General features: G+C 42.6%; 1 protein-coding gene across 1 annotated transcript in view; it reads right to left on the reverse strand.

The window, feature by feature from the left end:
* adgra3 (adhesion G protein-coupled receptor A3) overlaps window positions 1-18,527 on the reverse strand; it is a 33,644-nt gene extending 15,117 nt beyond the window's left edge. The window contains exons 1-3 of the mRNA XM_080051651.1: window positions 17,473-18,527; window positions 10,013-10,084; window positions 4,953-5,024 (exon numbers count right to left, since the gene is read on the reverse strand). Coding sequence (XP_079907777.1) covers window positions 4,953-5,024; window positions 10,013-10,084; window positions 17,473-17,699 — 371 coding nt within the window. The 5' untranslated portion in view covers window positions 17,700-18,527. The remainder of the gene's footprint in view (window positions 1-4,952; window positions 5,025-10,012; window positions 10,085-17,472) is intronic.
* Window positions 18,528-18,944: the final 417 nt, after the last annotated feature.

Genomic DNA, 18,944 nt, shown 5'->3' on the forward strand with positions numbered 1-18,944 from the left:
CAAAATCAGTGAATATCTCCTCACGGTCCACTACCTTTCAGTACTGTGTGCGCGCTGAAATAAATCTGGTGTTCATACACAGCCTAGGCTGTCAACTGGTATGTAAACAAAGGGTATGTAAACGAAGGGGGTCAACCATACCTAGCAACATGCCTGTTTACAGAGCTTAAGTTGTGTATTAACACTGCACTACACTTACATTAACAACACCTTTTTTCAGCGCACACCCAGTACGGACAGGTAGCCGATCATTAGGAGATATTAACCGATCTTGACAAATAGAGAGTTTGACAACTAAGCATTCTCCGGAATCAATAAGTCCACCTTTAAGGCTGGGACTTTTTCCCAACAAGATAAGCCATGAAAATCAGATTGTATCATGAGAGAGATTGATAAATGGAATAATGTTTAAGTAGCTGGATATAACTAAGAAAAATCTTTTTCAAGAGTTCAACATGGACAGGTTGAGGCAAATTTTCAGCAGACAGGTTTACAACTTTAAAAAGGTGATTTTAGACTGTGTGGGCCTCAGGGTGGGTCGGGGGGGGGGGGGTTACCTACACATCCAACACTTAGATGATTAATCACCTATGAATTATGTCAAACACGTCAAAAAGTGTGTGTGTTTTTTTCCCCTGGATGTGACCTGACATGGATTCTCTGGCAAACATCAGATGGAAGTGTGTGAGACTGCTGACGCCTTTCAGAAGGAAGAGCAGACAGGAGGAGGGAGTCTGGGGCTGAACACATGGAAAAGACTGATCCTCCTCCTACCTACGTGAAGTACAGCCAATGTTCAAACAGTAAAGTAGCTGCAAAGAGGGAATGTTCACTGGAGGCTGCAGGCAAACGTTAGTACACTAGCCTCTTATACAACCACCATGCTAGTCCAAACATCAAAATAAATATGGATTGCTGGAGAGTTGACTTCTTGACCAGACAATAATGTGAAATACCTTTGGTTCATTCTTTAAGTTCAGCTTTTTTATTGTGAAAAATACTGGATAGTTTGACTTCCTGCGACCTCCAAAAACTGTTCAGATGAAACAAGGGAACATCCTCTTTCATCATCGTTTGTAACATTATTGTATTATTATTCTATCATTGGACACTTCCATTGCAGTGGAATAATAGTGGACTAACACTGACATATTATGACTTCTTGTGGCCAATGTGTGGCAAACAGTTGCAAAGGGGGGCGCACACAAAGCAATTCATTTAAATGAGTCAAATACTCCTTTAGCTCTCTGTTATGATTTGATCCAATGTTATTGACAAAATTATAGCCATACATTCCTGAATGCTAAGCCTGAATAGCTTATCCAGTAATCATCACATGTAAGCGTATTTAAATCCCAGAGAGATAAGGTTTAAAGCAACAGCACATCCACACTAGCTGTAACACATATCCCTCTGTGAATGATCCCATCAGTGAACAATGCTAAGTAAAAGAAACAAGAGGCCTGGTAGTAAAAGACAGTTACCTCAGCCCAGCAGCTAAAGCGTATCCTAAAGCTGCTCCAGGAATACTGACACAAAGTCAAACCTGGTGAAATGACTGTCAAGGCACATATGCTAACATCTGAGCATTTATGTAAGTATTGGTGTTGGTGCTTAAGGTACCAGCTGGGGAATTCTACTGTGTGAGGAGGTTATTAGTTCCACTTGGAAGAGAACTATAAAGACCGCAATTTTTTGCTGGCTTGCCAATTTGTGTAAGGATATTGTGTGTCAGGGGAAGGATAACCCAGTGGAAGTAAAGGGAGCTGCTACCCCCCCCCCCCCCACCCCCCACCAGCTAAAAGGCATACTTTCATCCCACGTTATTGCCTAGGATACTAGAGTTACTGCTTCATCAAGGGATTGAAGACATGATGCCAAATACTCATATTACTTTAACTCACTCTGTCAGGAATGAATACAGCTCACTGACATGTGTTCAGAACAATGCAGATACACAGACAAATGGCAGATTGTTCTTGTATGTGTATATATCTGTTTGTTCAACAACAACAACAGAAATATATATAAATCCATTACAAAAGACTATCAAACAAGCATTTCAAGAGAGAGAGAGAGAGGCACACAGCACATTCACAGCAGGGTGGACTGTTTCAGAGCGGTGCTTCAGTCGTTGTGGATGAGACGAGGGGAAGAGAGAGGCAAAAATAGCCCAATGTGATTAGGCTGTGGAGTGTTCAGCTGTTGATGGAATGTAGATTACAGGGGGCTGACGTGGCGCCTGAGGGTTGCATATTGTGCTCGTATAGTTTTAAAACCTGTGCGGGAAAAGTTTGTCAACTGTCTGTAAAGTGAAGGAAGGAATACTTGATTGACTCAATTTGAAAGTTTTACGCGGCCTTGGCATGCAAAATATTATTAATTAATTGTTGTCCAAATCCTTTTTTGTCAAAATCAGTGAATAATCTCGTCACGATCTGCTACCTGTACATACTGTGTGTGAACTTGAAAACGAAATCCAATGTTTAATACACAGCCTAGGCTCTGTAAACTGGCAATGATACTTGCTATGGCGGCCCCCTTTTGTTAACAAACTTAGTTCACATGCCTGTTTACAGAGCCTAGGCTGTAAAAGTGTTTCGCATCCACTCTCAAGTTCACAAAGGATTATGAAAACTGGACTCACAAACTTTGCTCACTGTAACAAAAGTCACCACAACTGCTTCTTAAAACCAACCACCATTTAGTGTGTTAATAAGACCAACGTCTAATGTGTAGCACTAGTATTATTATCTCAGCAGCTTTGTTCATTACATTTTCCTGACACATAAGATAAATAGGCCTTACCCAATGGCCCATCTTGAAATAAGAAGACAATCTAATTTTATTAACAGGCAATACTAAGGGGGGGAGGGGTTGAGGGAAAGTGGAGTCAAAGATAGGACAACGGTGAAGGTACAGAAGCATGTGCCAGAGCCAAACGTACGTCAAATAAATGTGACATAATAAAGGCTGGTAGTATTTTTCATGTACTTTCTGCTGCCAATTTACTTCACTCACCATTTGCACAAAAAAAGAAAAAAAATTGAAAAAAACTGATGAGGACGTGTAGCAGCGGAGGAAGCCAAGCCTTGATGCAGGGCTTCTGTGTTTACATTCCCAGGGCCCTAGCACTACCTCATGGTCTCCTTACTCTTTCTCTGCACTCCCCTTCCCCTTACACAGTTGACTGAATGACAACTATCCTTTGAAATGAACTGAGACGGGCGGTGGGGGTCAATTACACTTAGTAACCCTTAAGGCAAAAACCAAAGGCTTTGTGAATAGTGTGCGTGTGTGTGTGTGTGTGTGTGTGTGTGTGTGTGTGTGTGTGTGTGTGTGTGTGTGTGTGTGCGTGGTTAAGATATCAATATGCAGAAGAAATATAGGCAGGCATGAGACCATGAGTGTTGCATGAATATGCATTGATGATGAGGGTTAGAATGAGGCCGGGTCTGAGCCAAGGAGCTGACTGCCTTCCTGTCTGGCTCTTATAGTCAAGCTCAAGTTTGTGTTGGCAGCGGCCGGGCACTCTAGGATGATTCCAATTCACGCTGTGCTCTTGCTCCTTCTCATGCTCGCACACACACGCACACACACACACACACACACACACACACACACACACACACACACACACACACACACACACACACACACACACACACACACACACACACACACACACACACACACACACACACACACACACACACACACACACACACACACACACACACACACACACACACACACACACACACACACACACACACACACACACACACGTTTGTACGGCTAAACTTGTGAGGACAATCATTGACATGATGCGTTCCCTATTAGCCCCTTACACTAACCCTAACCATCAAAATAAATCCCTGTCCCCAACCCTTGCACTGACCCTTTTCCAAAACCTAATTCTTATCTGAACTTTAAAATCTAGTCTTAACCTTCAAACAGTAGTTTAAAGGCCTGTCCAAAAGTGAGAGCTGGCCAAAAAGTCCTCATTCCAACACACATTGGTTCTCACAAAAATAGTTGTACAAGTACACGTACACACACGCACACACGCACAAAGATGAACACACAATCATGCACGTGCATGCAGTTTGACCTCCCACACTCACACACCACATATCCCAGATGGACTCCAGATTTATGTATTCTTTGCATATCACGACGATCTTCACGTGATATTTAAACACCGCACACTCGTTTAAATAGTTGCCCGGCTTTCCCCCTCCCTCCCCCCCAAGTGTGTGAAAGCATATCATGGTGTGTGCAGTGGTCTCTGGCAGCGGGCCAGATAAAACAAGCCAGTGGAAATAGACTAGCTTTGCCTGACCGTGCTCCCTTATGGACACTGGATACTCTCTGGACCTGCTAGAACACGCACAGCACATAGCTATAGACGGCATACAACACAACAGCTGCTTTAAGAACACAATGAGGAGTCAGAGGCATAGCTTAAAGAGCTCTTTTACTTAACGCTAATAAAAAAAATAGTGCTGTCTTTCACATACAGCCCAGACCATTGAGGAATTTGGAAAAAGCTCTGGAACTGCGTGGCATATTTGGCCAAACACAAACAAGCTTTTTCCCCATTCAAATTACCCAAAAGAAAATTGCTTAAACCACATTTCCAAAATCTCTTTATGTGTGTAAGCACACGTTGAACAAGAGGCGTCTCTTCACTCACAATACTCATAAGACATTATTCTCACACGGCAAATAATTAAAGCAGGCACTTCAAACTGCCTAAAAGAAAACTGTCATTTTTGAGGTCTTTTTGGTTGCAATAATAAAAAAGAAGGCACACCTCAGTGAAGTCCCAGAGGGGCTACATGTTTGAACGTAGAGTACACACACTTGCAGAAAAAAAACCCACATTAAAAGAGACGGCAAGGGCTGCCAAAGCACCACCACCACCACCACACTACCACTCTACTCACAGTCTTTTGAGCGCTGGCAATCCCAGGAAAGCGCCCGGTTCAATGCGACTGATCAAGTTACTCCGTAGGTCCCTGTGGGAAAAAAAAACAAGAAGAGATGTTTTGTTTTAGGTGGTGAGATAGACAAGCGGCAAAATAACAAGGGTTGCAGCGATTTGTCTGTCACTAGACTCACAATGGAAAATGTATTTATAGAAATTGCCAAAATAAAAAAACGTGTTCAAGCGTGTCAAATATGAATATTAAAATAGACATGATACGTCACCACTGCCCTTTGGGAACTTACAACAAGCATTTGTTCACTTTTAATTAAAATTATTCATAAATTGATAAGGAAAAGTGGGTAAGGGTTCTAAAATATCAGCAGGCATGTGGGTTCAGTATTCTGCAGAGTAGATTGAATCTTAAAGCTCCTATTGAACTTTCTAATGTTTATGAAACAGTGTTATTTTCCTCTGATGATCATAGATGACCCGTAACAGCAAACGAGATCATTGGTGAGAATAAAATGCTATTTCTATTTAGTTATTATTGCTGCCTTTGCTCTGGCCTGATTATTCTTACGAAATCAGACAAAATGATTTAGGGCAGGCAGACAGGAAAAGCCTGTGTTTATGAACACTACTAAAATCAAGCTTACTTTGCTTCACCATGGTCACATTACCATTATTAATCTGACATAATCACATATAAATACATTACCTCATTTGGTCACTACGACAACCTTTCATGTTCTCTCACGCACGCACGCACACACACACACACACACACACACACACACACACACACACACACACACACACACACACACACACACACACACACACACACACACACACACACACACACACACACACACACACACACACACACACACACACACACACACACACACACACACACACACACACACACACACACACACACACACACACACACACCGAGATCCCGAGGTTCAAAGGCTTGCGGTCTAAGAATTCCTGTGGTGCTCACCTGTGTTGGCACTGCCTAGTCACTCATTACAGTGGAGGATCAGGAGGCTTTCTAGTCACCACCTGAACCCACAGATACACAAAGGCCTCTGGGTAATTCTGCCCCGTTTGATGTGGTGGGGGACCTGTCATCTAAAGGGTGGGTAGGTGGTCATAGATAAGTCAAGAGACAAAAGAAAAATCTAGCGCTTGTAAAAAAAGCTTTTGATGTGAGCTAGCAGAACTGGCTTGACTCTGTGCAGGTGTGTTGAGGTATAAAATGAAAGGGCAGGACAAAGAAATCAGGAATATCCTCACACACAAGCCCCATTTCAAATCAAATCAGTTTAATTTGTATCGGCCAATATCACAAATAGACATTTGCCTCAGTGGGCTTTACATTCCATACAGTACGACACCCTGCCCTTAGACCCTTCGCTCGGCTTAGAAAAAACTCCCAGTAAAAAACCCTTTATCGGGATTAAAAAAAATTGAGAAACCTCAGGGAGAGTTGACAGAGTAAGGGATCCCTCTCCCAGGACGGACATACTGCAATAGATGTCGTAAGTAGAGAAAATCATAAAGGAGTTAATCAATGACCAGATATTTACTTGGTAATACTACATTCAAATATGAATACAAATTTGCAGTGAGTGTGTATTGGGTGCAATTCAAACACTGCCAACTTTGGTTTACTAATTTGCTACTAATTTAAAATCTCTTATTGTTGAAATTGACTGTGGATAAAACCTGGGGAGTCAGAGAAGGACCAGTCCATGCTTAAACCATTCATAACTGCCCTTCACATTCCATACGCCGCAGACCACACATGACATGGCACCTTTTCAATCTTTCCCCCCCCCCCCCCCGAGTAAAAAATGCCAGGTTTCCTCTACATGCTGAAATCGAAATAGTTGGCTGAATATCTCCTAGTGTGTTCCAAAAACTGTTCTTGAACTAGGCCCCAGACCCAAGATTTATTTCACAGCTGCTGCCATTTTAAAAAGGGCACATGTACTGTTTTTCCAAAAGGTGTTATTCGCAATTAAATTCAAACTCCTGTGACATGGAGTATAAAGAGTTCTTTTAAATATTAGTTTTTGGGCATACTGTTCTAGTGGAGGGATGTATGATTGATGATGAAACAAAAGCTATTTAACACGTGTCCAGTTGAATAGAATGATGGGTGGTTACTTATGAATGCATAAGAAACTACAGAACTATTAAGAAAGATGTATTTCTCAGCTGTATAGACTCAATGCAAAAATCCATCTTAAATTATGTAACCTCTGAAAGAAGTACTAACCAATCTTCCTCCATGAATATATAAGCAAGCAATAAGCTAGTCTCTTGCAACAAAGGCCACTGTGATTACATTTTGGAAATACAGGTTAATAGCACTTTTAACCCACCTCCCCCATGCTTTTTGAGTATCCCAAATTCTACATTGCCTCCCAAGTTAAAGCAATATTGCATTACCATTTTCAAACTAACTTTATGTAGAAGCATATCTTGCTTACATACTCACTTCCACTCGTATTGTATGACTCATGAATAGACAACACGCCATTCTTAGAATGCACACAGGAGCTGTTATCCCTGCTCTCTGTTTTTCCACAATAAGCATTCCTCCACAGCAGCGGATTTACCAAGGAATTAGCATGTGACGGTCGCCTAGCTTGGCTCCTATTTCTATGAGCAGAGTGATAATGGGGGATTTTGAGTGGCTTATTTCCAAGCAGGGGGCACCTTTGGCCCCCCGACAAAACACAGCAGTCTCCACAGTTACTTCTGCGATTTCACGCAGAGTGCCGGATAGGCGCTAGCGATTCTCTACCCCTCGCTGGCGCTCACAGCAAGCTGCTGTCTCAGCCCGTTCCACTGCACACAGGCAGTCCAAATGAGGGAAGCTTTTCTTTGTGGACTGAAGAAAGAGAGAAAAAGGAAAGCTGGGAAGGCAAAAGGGAGGAGGGGTGGAACAGGCAAGATGGAGAACTTCAGCATGCATTCAAACAGCCTCCAGAGTTGGAGGAGAAAAGAGTAGTTTGATTGAAGTGTGTAAGTGTGTGTGTGTGTGTGTGTGTGTGTGTGTGTGTGTGTGTGTGTGTGTGTGTGTGTGTGTGTGTGTGTGTGTGTGTGTGTGTGTGTGTGTGTGTGTGTGTGTGTGTGTGTGTGTGTGTGTGTGTGTGTGTGTGTGTTGAAATAGGGGGGGTACTGGTGACACCTCTGGCCTTGGCTTCGCCTCATTACAATGACAAAAACAAGCCAGCCATATAAGCAACAATGTGGCTACACTGGATGAGGGTGGACTGGAGTGGGGGTACGGTGCGGTCTGTGGGACACAATGGGAGCTGCTTTTGGAGGTAAACTTGCCTGTGTGGATTGGATGAAACGACAGGCAAGAACCAGAGTTTACAACCAAATTGACTGGCCATTTACGGCCGGAGCACGGTGCCTTAAAGGGCCTTTCTTCAGCGGGGAAAGATCAAAGCTTTGTCTTTTTTTCAGCACATAGCCAGCCTCCTGTTTATCCTCTAGGTATGAAGCTCTACAAACTAACATCTGACCCAATTGAAGACCCCACAGGGGACGCTCCTGCAAATCTATAAACAATCCAGGCAGATGAATGTCAAGTGGAGAAAAAGTCCCCGCCAGATATTTCTCCACAACAAATCATGTACCACCAAAAGAAATAGGAGGAGGAAATACAACCGGTGATTTAATACTGATAATGTCCTAAATCAAACTTTGCAAGTGTGGCTGCCAGGGGGTATCGGCAGGTTCCAAGGAGAAGGACATGTGGTTGCCCCAATGCTGTATTTGTAATAACAAGGCTGCATATCAAAATTGAATAAAATGGTATCAGAAGAAATGTGCAAAGAAATTCTAGCAAATACTGCCAGGAGAAAGTTCTGTAGGTTTTCTGTGGAGAGACTGAAATCCATGGGCATCATCAGTGAGTGATAGCGGATAATTGGGCGAACGTTTGAAACCAAATCTCTCTCTTGTTCTGCACTGATACCACAGGGCTAAATGTGGCTAATTTAGCCTTGTATGACTTCCACATTCCTATGCCTTTTGAAACCAGACCCCGGTTAGGTTGCCCCCTTTAGAATTCCATATTAATGCAGTCATGTGTTATTGCAGCCTCTGGTAAAAAAGCGCGGCCATTAATGGACTGGTTATTTTATCTGCATGAAGCCATTCCGGAGAGATAAATCACCCGTGGCAGACATGTGCGGGGCCGTGAGCCAAGTTTTCTTGAAATCTCTGTAAGGAAGGAAACACGGGTGATGACATTCCAATCTCAGAAGTCGAGTCTCAAGACTTTGTATGGCAGAATGACATCTCTCCGTTTGTTCAAGGGTCTCGTACCATACACAACTTAGACCAATAAATGTCTGCACCGTCGAGAATTGATGTCCTTATCCAGACAGAGACGAGTACAGAGACTTTAAAGCCTCGATATATACTACTACTGTATCTTTGGCAAGCAATTCTTTGTGTTGTGCTACTCCACTAAAGTGGGCCCCATCCCCAGACTACCCACACAGCTGTAGGTTGAGAGGATGTCACCAGGCACAACAAGCAACACTGGGGGCTATACCTATAATTAGCCTTTTCTCGTGCCATCACCAGTCTCCTGCCATTGACTGATACTCTCGGTTGAGGGCTAAGTGCTGTGCGGATACATGCTTATTTTCTATGACCTGGATGTTCCACTGGCACCGGGCCAATATGTGTTTTACAAACCCCCCCCCGCCTCCCCTCTAAAGCCCAAGCTTCACTTGTGGAGTGATGGGCTGGTTCTTGCTAATGCACTGACTGGTAGATTGCACTTGAAATATAGTGAAGGTATTTGAGAAGGCAAAGCCCTACCATTGTGAAGTCCATTGGTGATATTTTATGAATACAAAGGATTATTAATTCAATTAGGATGGGAATCTAAAATGAAGGTATGATTTGAACTGCCAAGGTTAAGTTTTACTTTAATATGAACAGGAAAAAATAACAAAACAGCATTTGAGACATGACTGAACATTGATACAGGCACAACCCTTACAGAAAAGATAAAATAATAATACTTACAATTTTTCCAAGGTAGATAATCCAAAGAAGGATCCATTTCTGAGTTCTTGAATCTTATTGTTGTTTAGAATGCTGTGGAAAGAAAAGTACTTGTAAATGCAATGCAACAGGAAATAAAAACATCTCATGTACATCAAATGTTCTAAGCTCCAGAATGTAGGCAGTGTAATGTATTGTCATTTGTTTTATTTCAGACATATTGTGCAATTGTTGGCAGCTGAGGTGTTTTCTGTCAACTGATCAGAAACAATTTAATACTTTATACTTTTTGCCAAAAAAAAAAAGATATCAGTTGTTATGTAGAAATCCAGCCCTGGGACTCAAGACATCAGTGAAGGTTTTTTTTATGTCTTTTTCCAACAAGTGTTTTTCTTTCTTTTTGGGAGATAACAACAGCGTTATGTCTCCATCTTAAGTCCGCTGGCCACTCTTAACTTCACACAGAAAGTTCCCCGCCGCCAGGTAAGAGATAAGAAGAAAAAACAACTTGAAACTATTTCCTTTCATGTCAAAGTGGCAGCATCTGAGCACTCTTGACACAGGTAGACTAAATGCTGTAAAGGGTTGGAATGGTGAAGCCTCTAAAATGTATTACATGCTGATAGCTGTAGCAACAATTACTCAGTGGTGATATACTTGCGTACCTGACACATTAAGTACATGAATTCTCACAATAGGCGTATTTTTTGGAGGACGTCCAAACAAAATTCCAAAGCCTACTACCCTCTAGGAAAAGGCTTAGTGTGAAGTACAGGTACATCACTTATCACAATTAGGACTAACGCAGGATTAAAGCCAATACAATACGAGGAAAACAAGTGTGCACCATGTAGAAAAACCCCAAAATAATAAGGAAGTAGCATGAAGTACTCCTGACAAGAACAACAAGCACAGTCCTGATACACTAGAACATGTCTCTGTGTTTTAAACTGTATTACTACAAAACATAAAAAAGGAGAGCTTGAGAAAACCTTCAAGTCCAAGCGTGAATTCTCCATTGCTTTCCCGCTGGGTAATAAACCAGATTTTTATTATCCAGTTAAGTCCACCACGTCCATAGCACCAGTTGATTCACTGCATACAAAGCTGCCTAGTGAGGCTCCACTCGCTGTGCCAAAGTCCCTATAACAATTCCCGTATTTCTCCGACTACTCTCCAAAGGCTCTGGCAAATCAATGGCACTGTTACCTCCTCGGAGGAAAAAAAACTTGAGCAGCGACTTGCGGTTAGCATATGTTTCTGGCCAGCGACGAGGGGATGTGGTGGTGGGTGACATACATGCTAGCGGCACCCACAACCCCCGGGGCCAGATTGGAGTCATTATGGGGTGTTGAGGGCTTGTTTTATTACAGGGTTGGACTGTGGAGACTCATTGGAGATTTGCTGCTTGGCTCCCTGCCGCTCAGAGAGAGAGCAGCAGCGCACACACAAACAGTCCCTGTGTTCCACTGCCTGTGTTTTGCAGGCTTCTCACTGCAGAAATGGCAGATGCTAAAACACTGTTTTGTGCTTTGTGGCTGGAGATTCTATCACTACGTGCGTTTACACACACAAGCTGATGATATAGACAGATACGCTGGGCCTCCCAAGATTTTGGTCACAAAAGCCAAATATTTATCAAAGAATAGAGGCGTACTGATGGGATGCGTTTACCGCGAGGCCCGTGTGAATTAAGGAATGTGGCACTCAATCCACATGATATAGAGTGCAACAAAACACTCTACAAAACAATAAACTGCACTTCATACCGTTTAGGGGAAGTTCATAATGTTCAGCTGACAATGTTGGCACCCTCTATCCTTGGACAGATGATTTTGTTAAGCAAATAAGCAAGAGTGAAAAAATGGGGAGAACCCTCAGTAGGAGAAACCGAATAGGCCAAAATAAAAGAAATTGTAGGATATGATCTAGGAAGACATACCAAGGAGGACCACGTGCCTTAAAGTGACCATACGGCAGTCAGCACATTTTCAGTGGTACAAAAGGGGGCAGAAAAACTGCTAAATCGTGTAACGTGGTGAAGCAACGACAGAGCCTACAAGCAAAGACAGAGTGGTCACAAGTAGACCCCCACCAACAGCGGTGTTCAGTTATTTGAGGTTTCACACAGTCCAAACATGCCTTAATTTTTCACGGAAAGTTACATAATTAGGTTCATGGAATAGATAATGAAATTAAAGCAACCTGGGGGAAACACATTTCTAGCCTTATGACTGCTGGTTGTCAAAATAAAATATGTCAGTCATGAATCCTTTTCTTGACCTCTGTCCATCCCTCCCTTCCTTCCATCCATGTGTTTCCCTCTTTCACTAACCATGTCCCCACCCTTTTCCTCATGACAACAGTGTGACCTTGGTTTGTCGGTAATAGCTTTGGCTGCAGAGTTGAGTCTTTACACCGTTGAGAAAAAAAAAACGTACAAGCAACAATTCATAGAGAAAAGCCTCAAATGTGCGTGAAGATTAAGGCCGTTTAACCACCAGCCTCTCTACTGGACCCAGGGGCGTCTGTAACTAGACCGTCTGCTTCCTTACGGTCTGTCTCTGGACGTCGGTCGGAGGTCTCCAGGCCAAAGAAAACTGTCTATGGAATTCCTTCAGGCTATAGGCCTCAAACCGTGGAGGAGGGGAGTCTCCCTTATCTTGATGTATAGATAAAGGCCTGCTTGAGTTCAAGTCAGGAACAAGCTTCAGGGGGATCGTAGAAAATCTCACATTATGTCCCCTTGATGTGCTATAAATCTCCACAATGTAAAAGACTGTCTCCGAAAACAGAGTTTGTATATGAGTGATATGAAATGTGACGGCTCAGATGTCTTGCCTTCAAAGCTAGTATGACACCATCGAAAGGTATTGCCAAGGTTTCTTTTCCACTTAAGAAAGTGCAACTTCAAAAAAAGCATTCACCTCTTGCTTGTAGGCACATTTACCCAGAGAAGGACTTTAAAAAAGAAATGGCCAGCGACTACACACTCTGCCCCTCACAGGCACACAGCGTTTTAAGGGACAAAGCCAACTGATGCTCTCTCATCACTCTTTGTGCTCGGTAGGCTTTCAGACAAAGAACTCCCAAGAGCGGAGAGCTGTAACTCTTCAACTGCTTTTCAAATAAGTTTCAGGCTGCAAGTCGAGCTCATAAAAAGCCCCTTCTAGGGGAGACTTCCTCTGAATAGAGTGGATGGAAAATTGGGCCTCAGCTCAGGTGGAAAAGGGAGCCGGTCCCATGGCTGAGGTGCTGCGCCTTGCCAAGGTAATTCCTGCGGTTATCCAGCACTTTCTCCTTCCACAAACCAGATCCACCAAGTATGAAGATTTTCTTCTGCAGTTTTCGGTATGTAATTTGACTATAGGGTAGGAATTGTTGCAATGATATTTGTTACATGTCACTGAGGTAATATCAAATAATCTAAAAGGAATTGCCTTGCATTGGGACAAGCTAAACTTGCCATACAGACATACAGGCCTTGCAATATCCTTTTTCAACACCCAACCGGCCAAGTCTTCAGAGCAAGGTATTCAACCTTAAAACTCTCTGACAGAATGGAAAAATGATCCATGGTGAAAACACCAGGTTGAAAGCAGATGAGCAGTCAACTGAACCCAGACGAGAAAGGGCATTGCACAGTCGTACAGCTCATGTCTAGGCACTCAACACCAGAATTGCTTGTCTGGGATTCGACGAGACTTTAGGCAACTTGGCAGAGTCAAAGCTCAACAGGTCTGTGAAATGAAAAGCTGTGAACAGACTTAAATCTGAAGCTGCCTGCCAGAGTGCCTCACCTTTGGGATGTTGCTTTCTTCTGCAAACACTGCAGAACGACTACAATCATTCCTTTACACCGATGGCTCGCCTGGTTGGTCCTCTTGGGACATGCATGACAGCAGGCAGGCAGGCACCGGTGGATTAGTTGCACAATCACTTTTAAGAAGGCGCCCAGTGTCTTTTGAATGTTAAGAGATGATTGACGTGAACCCTGATCACTCATTCCAAACTGATGTGTCTGCACTACTACTTACCTTGAGATTTTTTAACATCTGAAAATTCCAAAGTACATACTTCTTCACAAACCTGAAAGAAGTCAAGTGTAAAAAGGAAACCAAATGAGTGTAACCTCAGCAAGCCACTTTGCACGGTTGTAAAACAAGACAGTTTACTGCGCTCCAGTGTGTCGTACAACTGTGCGCGCAAGCTTTTCCTGCAGCGCGGGGAGGAAATCCCTGCTTTCTTCCTGACATTAATCCTGTGCTGTGCTGTTCGGCAGAGGGCCCCAAACAAGGTGCGCTTAGTTGCACTGCCCCAATCCAGGTGTTCCTGTGTTGAATAGATCCCAACATAGGAGAAACATGAGCTGGGTGAGCACAGACAAGCTTAACTATAGTAACTTCCCGTCTGAAGGGTATGTAGGCTGCTGAAACCTAAAACAGAAATAAACACATGTACACACACCCATATAGACTACTCAACACACACAACCTGATTTATCCCTCCTCTGTATTAAGGCAGGGGCTGAACTCAAGCCCTCGTATTTTAGCAGAGGCCTATTACTGACACAGGAGAACAGGCCAGCTGTAAACACATTTGTGTCATTTCCTCTCGGATTACTCCGGCATGCGGTATCATTTGGAGAGCAGTACAAATGCGGGGAATGCATCGCTCCCTTTTTTTTCTCCCTCTCTCACTACAGAGAAGCACTCAAAAGCAGAGCAGCACTCAATATCGCCATGCATTCTATGTCAGGTTAAATGAAACCAGGCAGCAATCACTTGTATGGGAGAAGAAAATGATAGCTACTTTGTGTGTTACTTCTCATGTAAGTATACGGACAGCAGGCGTGGTTTGAAAATAAAGGATGAATCCGTAGTAAGACTCGTCATGTGAGAGTATCTGGGGTAAAATGTGTGGCGTTGAGTCAAACTAATTATCCCAGTGGTTTCATAAGTTCACTATAGCCGTAAGGGTAGTCAAGACATTTCAAGGGGGTGTGCTTGTGGTTCAAATCTCTCTCTTTCGCTTGCAAAATTGTTCTCTGAGAGGAAAACTTCTATTCAGTAGTTAATGTCCAGCCCCCTGAAGAGAGAAAGAGGGAAATAAAAAGTTCAAAGGGTAGCGAGTTTGATGAATGGAACAGGTCTCTAATCACACCTAGCTTATACTGCAGTTTCCGGCAAAGCCTTTAATTAGCACACACAACAAGGCGTGACTACACACAAATTGAAAAAGAAAAAAAAACCATCCATATATAGCAAGAACTATACGGCCGCCAGCCACTACGTCCACGCAATTACATTATCCTAAAAGGGAGTAACTTAAAAAAGTCATTTGTGAAAATTCTTATTTGTTGTCCTGTTTTTTTTTATGGAAAATTAAGAAAATTATTCCTAAAAGGAGATTTAAAAAAAAAATACCGGCACTATACAAAGTTATACAACTTTACAAAAGTCAAGGAAAACTGATGATGCTATGGTTCCACGAAAGGTGGTAACATCTACTGACTGATGATGAGAATTGAATATTTGGTAAAATAGTCACTGCCAGGACATGAGTCACAACAGGATCTGGTGAGAAAAGCTAAACCAGGTGGGTTCTGCTTTGGGTTAACAGGGAGAAATAATGGCTGCTAATGTTCAAATCTGACCAAAGTTTCTCGTATAGCAGCCGTTAACCCTGCTTCAGTCCATTTCAGGGTCAACCGCACCACGAGACACTTGAGAGAGCCGTAAAACTGGACCACCACACACACACACACACGCACACACCGTGAAGGATTGTCCATTTTACAGCTCATAAATTAACACCCAAAACTGTGCATAGTACGTCAATAGGCTACTAATCCCTGCATGGAGTTAGCTGTCTTGTTGCTTTACTACAAGATTTAAACAAATGCCAAGAAATACAAAAAAAAAAGTGGAGACTGGGGAGGAATTCCACTGTGCTCTGTAATTACATGGCCCTTGTTCTTCGGAGGCCATCCTCCACATTACTAAACAGTGCTTAAGCCGAATGCTGCTGCTAAATCATGAGGAACCCTGGATGAACCTCCCATCCATCATTGTCAGGAAAAAGATGACAAGGACAAGACAGAAGGCTTTCTAAATGACTCCGGAGCAGAGCTAAAAGAGAGTAGACCTGCTTAATTCTATCAATACCTCTGTTTTACTCACAGGTAACTCTGGGCTAATAACATTCAGTTCAAGACAAGACTATTGCAAACATGAACCAAAACTATCTACGCTAGTAATTTGAAATTTCCCTGCATGTATAAACATGATGTCACATGCTACATGTATTTCCACAACACATGATCTGCATTTCCAAGCTAAAACTGGACAGTCCATTTTTTTTGTTTACGTGTTGCTCACCTGTAGATTACGTCAGCGTGGTTCAGATCATGGTAACTATTTCATTATAAATGACAACGGACTAATGAAAAGTAGATTTTATTTTATTTTTTAATCTAAAAAGGTATGAAAGGTGATTTGAAAGTAACTTGCGTTTGATTTGTGGTAAAGGGGTTAAAACATGTTCTAACTTAACCTGCTCCTCTCTCTTTCTCTCCCTCTCTTCTACCTCTGAACCCTGTGTTCTGGTATTCTCACATTTCCTCCCCATCACTCACCACCACCACCACAAAGCACAGGTGCAGTGAAAATATTGCATAGCTTTGAATGTCTGTCCTTTTGCAGGTTTTATTGGTGTGTTCTGGTTTTATCAAGCACTCTAAACCAAATATATAATACATAAACCATGGACTTCTACTTGTGCTCAGTTCGGATGTATATATTGTAGAAAAACAACGGCTGCTTCTGAAAAATCTTTACTTGGCTCATAACAGTGGTTAATAACCGACCTATTAATCCAATGTATTATTTATACTGTAAATCCAAATACATCCTAATTTGCACTATAGTGTAGATAAGGTGGCCCACTAAGAGTCCTATTTGGATCAAGAGAAGATTGAAGAAGCCTCTCCCAATTCTGGAAACTGTAGTGTTGGTAGTAATAAGCATCACAAAAATAGGCCTGTATGTAAGTAGCCTACCTAAGGAGACACCAAAAAAAAACTTTCAGAGGACTGGGGGGGGGGTATGTTTAGATTTGCAGAGCCTGCAGTCAGTATACAAAACATCACCAAAACAACATTTTATGGAAGGTAACTGGAACCAAACTTTGGCCCCTGCTGCAGCTGTAAACAACAGCAACAACCTTGTTCGAGACAGTAACTTATCAGGTCGCTTTTCTAACCTCAAACAGTGTGCCATGGATCCAATTTTGCTGTGAGTAGAGTTTCTTTATTCAGTTATGACAATAACATACCAATAGGAAAATGTTAACTTCTCTGACCCACCAAAGTGACATAGTGCACCTTTAACTAGACGTGTGAAATCATATGTAGGGTATAGTATTTAAACTAGGACTAGGTGAACGGGCACATCTGCAGCAGTGTAGTAGGCTATACTCACAGTGTCACTGTCCGGTTGGGGAACGAGTCCGGCGGTAACACCTGATGGAGCTCCATGTTGCTGCACACCACTTTCCTGTCGGAGCTGGGCAGGCTTTTCCCACCGCTTTTAGAGCGTTCCTCATATGATTTGCAATCAGATGATGATAGCGCCGAGCCGCTGCTGCTGCCTCCACCACCACACAACAGCAGCAAAACCCCAAACAACTGAAACAAATCCACCCGCATTTTAACACACACGACTGGAAAACCGCCCAAGCATTGGAAAAGTGCAGATGTTCAGTTGTTTTTTCCCCTTTACGTTTAAGGGGGCAGATGTTGATAGCGAGTAGAGTTATAAAAAGCTGACCCGAGACCCAGACACAAATGAAACCAGCCTTGGCCGTATCTTGTTTGGCTCAAGCCGTGTGCCTCCCTCCTCCATTTCTCGCCAGGCTTCCCCCTTGGCTAGGCGGTATACGAATTCACTCACTACAGAGGTGTACTCCTTTGTTTGCCAAACGACTCCTTTATAATTCCATTTTCCATTCCAGTGGCGGTGTTCACTTTCACCCGTTAGTGTCTGCACAGTTTGAACGCTAAAGTGTATATCCTTTGCTATTAAATGACGTGTCCAGTGGTTGGGGGCTTTTCTTTGTTGCCCATAGCGTGGGTCCCAATCACAGTTAGTGTTGTCTTTTCCACGGGTGGGGGGGCGGCTGCAGTAAGCTAGTTTTATCCCAGGTTATATCCGCACCAACTTCAGGAAAGGCTCCAAACGTATTTTTACGCACTTTAAGTTCCGTACTTTGGACTGTGTTCTAAACCAAACTGGTGCCAGCAAACTTTGTCCCGTCCCGTCTCGTCGTAATCCAGGCACTAACAGGAAATTACTCTTTAAAAAAACACAGAGAAAAGCGCGACAACACCTTTTTTTTTAGTTCAAAGTGTGTTGCAAATGCTCGAAAAACTAACTTAAAACATATCCACACAGCGCAGTGGATCCCAAAGTGGTTGTTGGTTCTCGTTTAGCTCCACTGCGTCTCTGGGAAAGTGTTCCAAACCAGTCCTCAGTCGGTCCACAGGGAAGCCCTTCTTCCCATGGTCCTGCCCCGGGCTCCACTAGTGTCAAGTCCAGTGGAAATCATACCATATCCGGTCCGCATTTCAAAATAAAACACGAGTGCAAGTCAGGTGCTGTACAAATAGGCTGGGCCACATTTCTCTATATTTGATTTTTTAAATCTCTACTGCACTTTTACTTTCAGGGTTGCACAGTTATTCTAAAAATATAATAATAATATTAATAATAATAATAATAATAATAATAATAATAATAATAATAATAATAATAATAATAATAATAATAATAATAATAATAATAATAATAAAAGTTATTCACATTTAAAGGTGTAGGCTATTCAGCGATTCTGTAGAATGCTTGGTGTCAAAATCCCTTTTTGAAAGTCATTGAATATCTCCTCACCATCCTAC

This window comes from Ammodytes marinus, assembly GCF_949987685.1.
Source record: "Ammodytes marinus genome assembly, chromosome: 23".
Classification (NCBI taxonomy): Eukaryota; Metazoa; Chordata; class Actinopteri; order Uranoscopiformes; family Ammodytidae; genus Ammodytes; species Ammodytes marinus.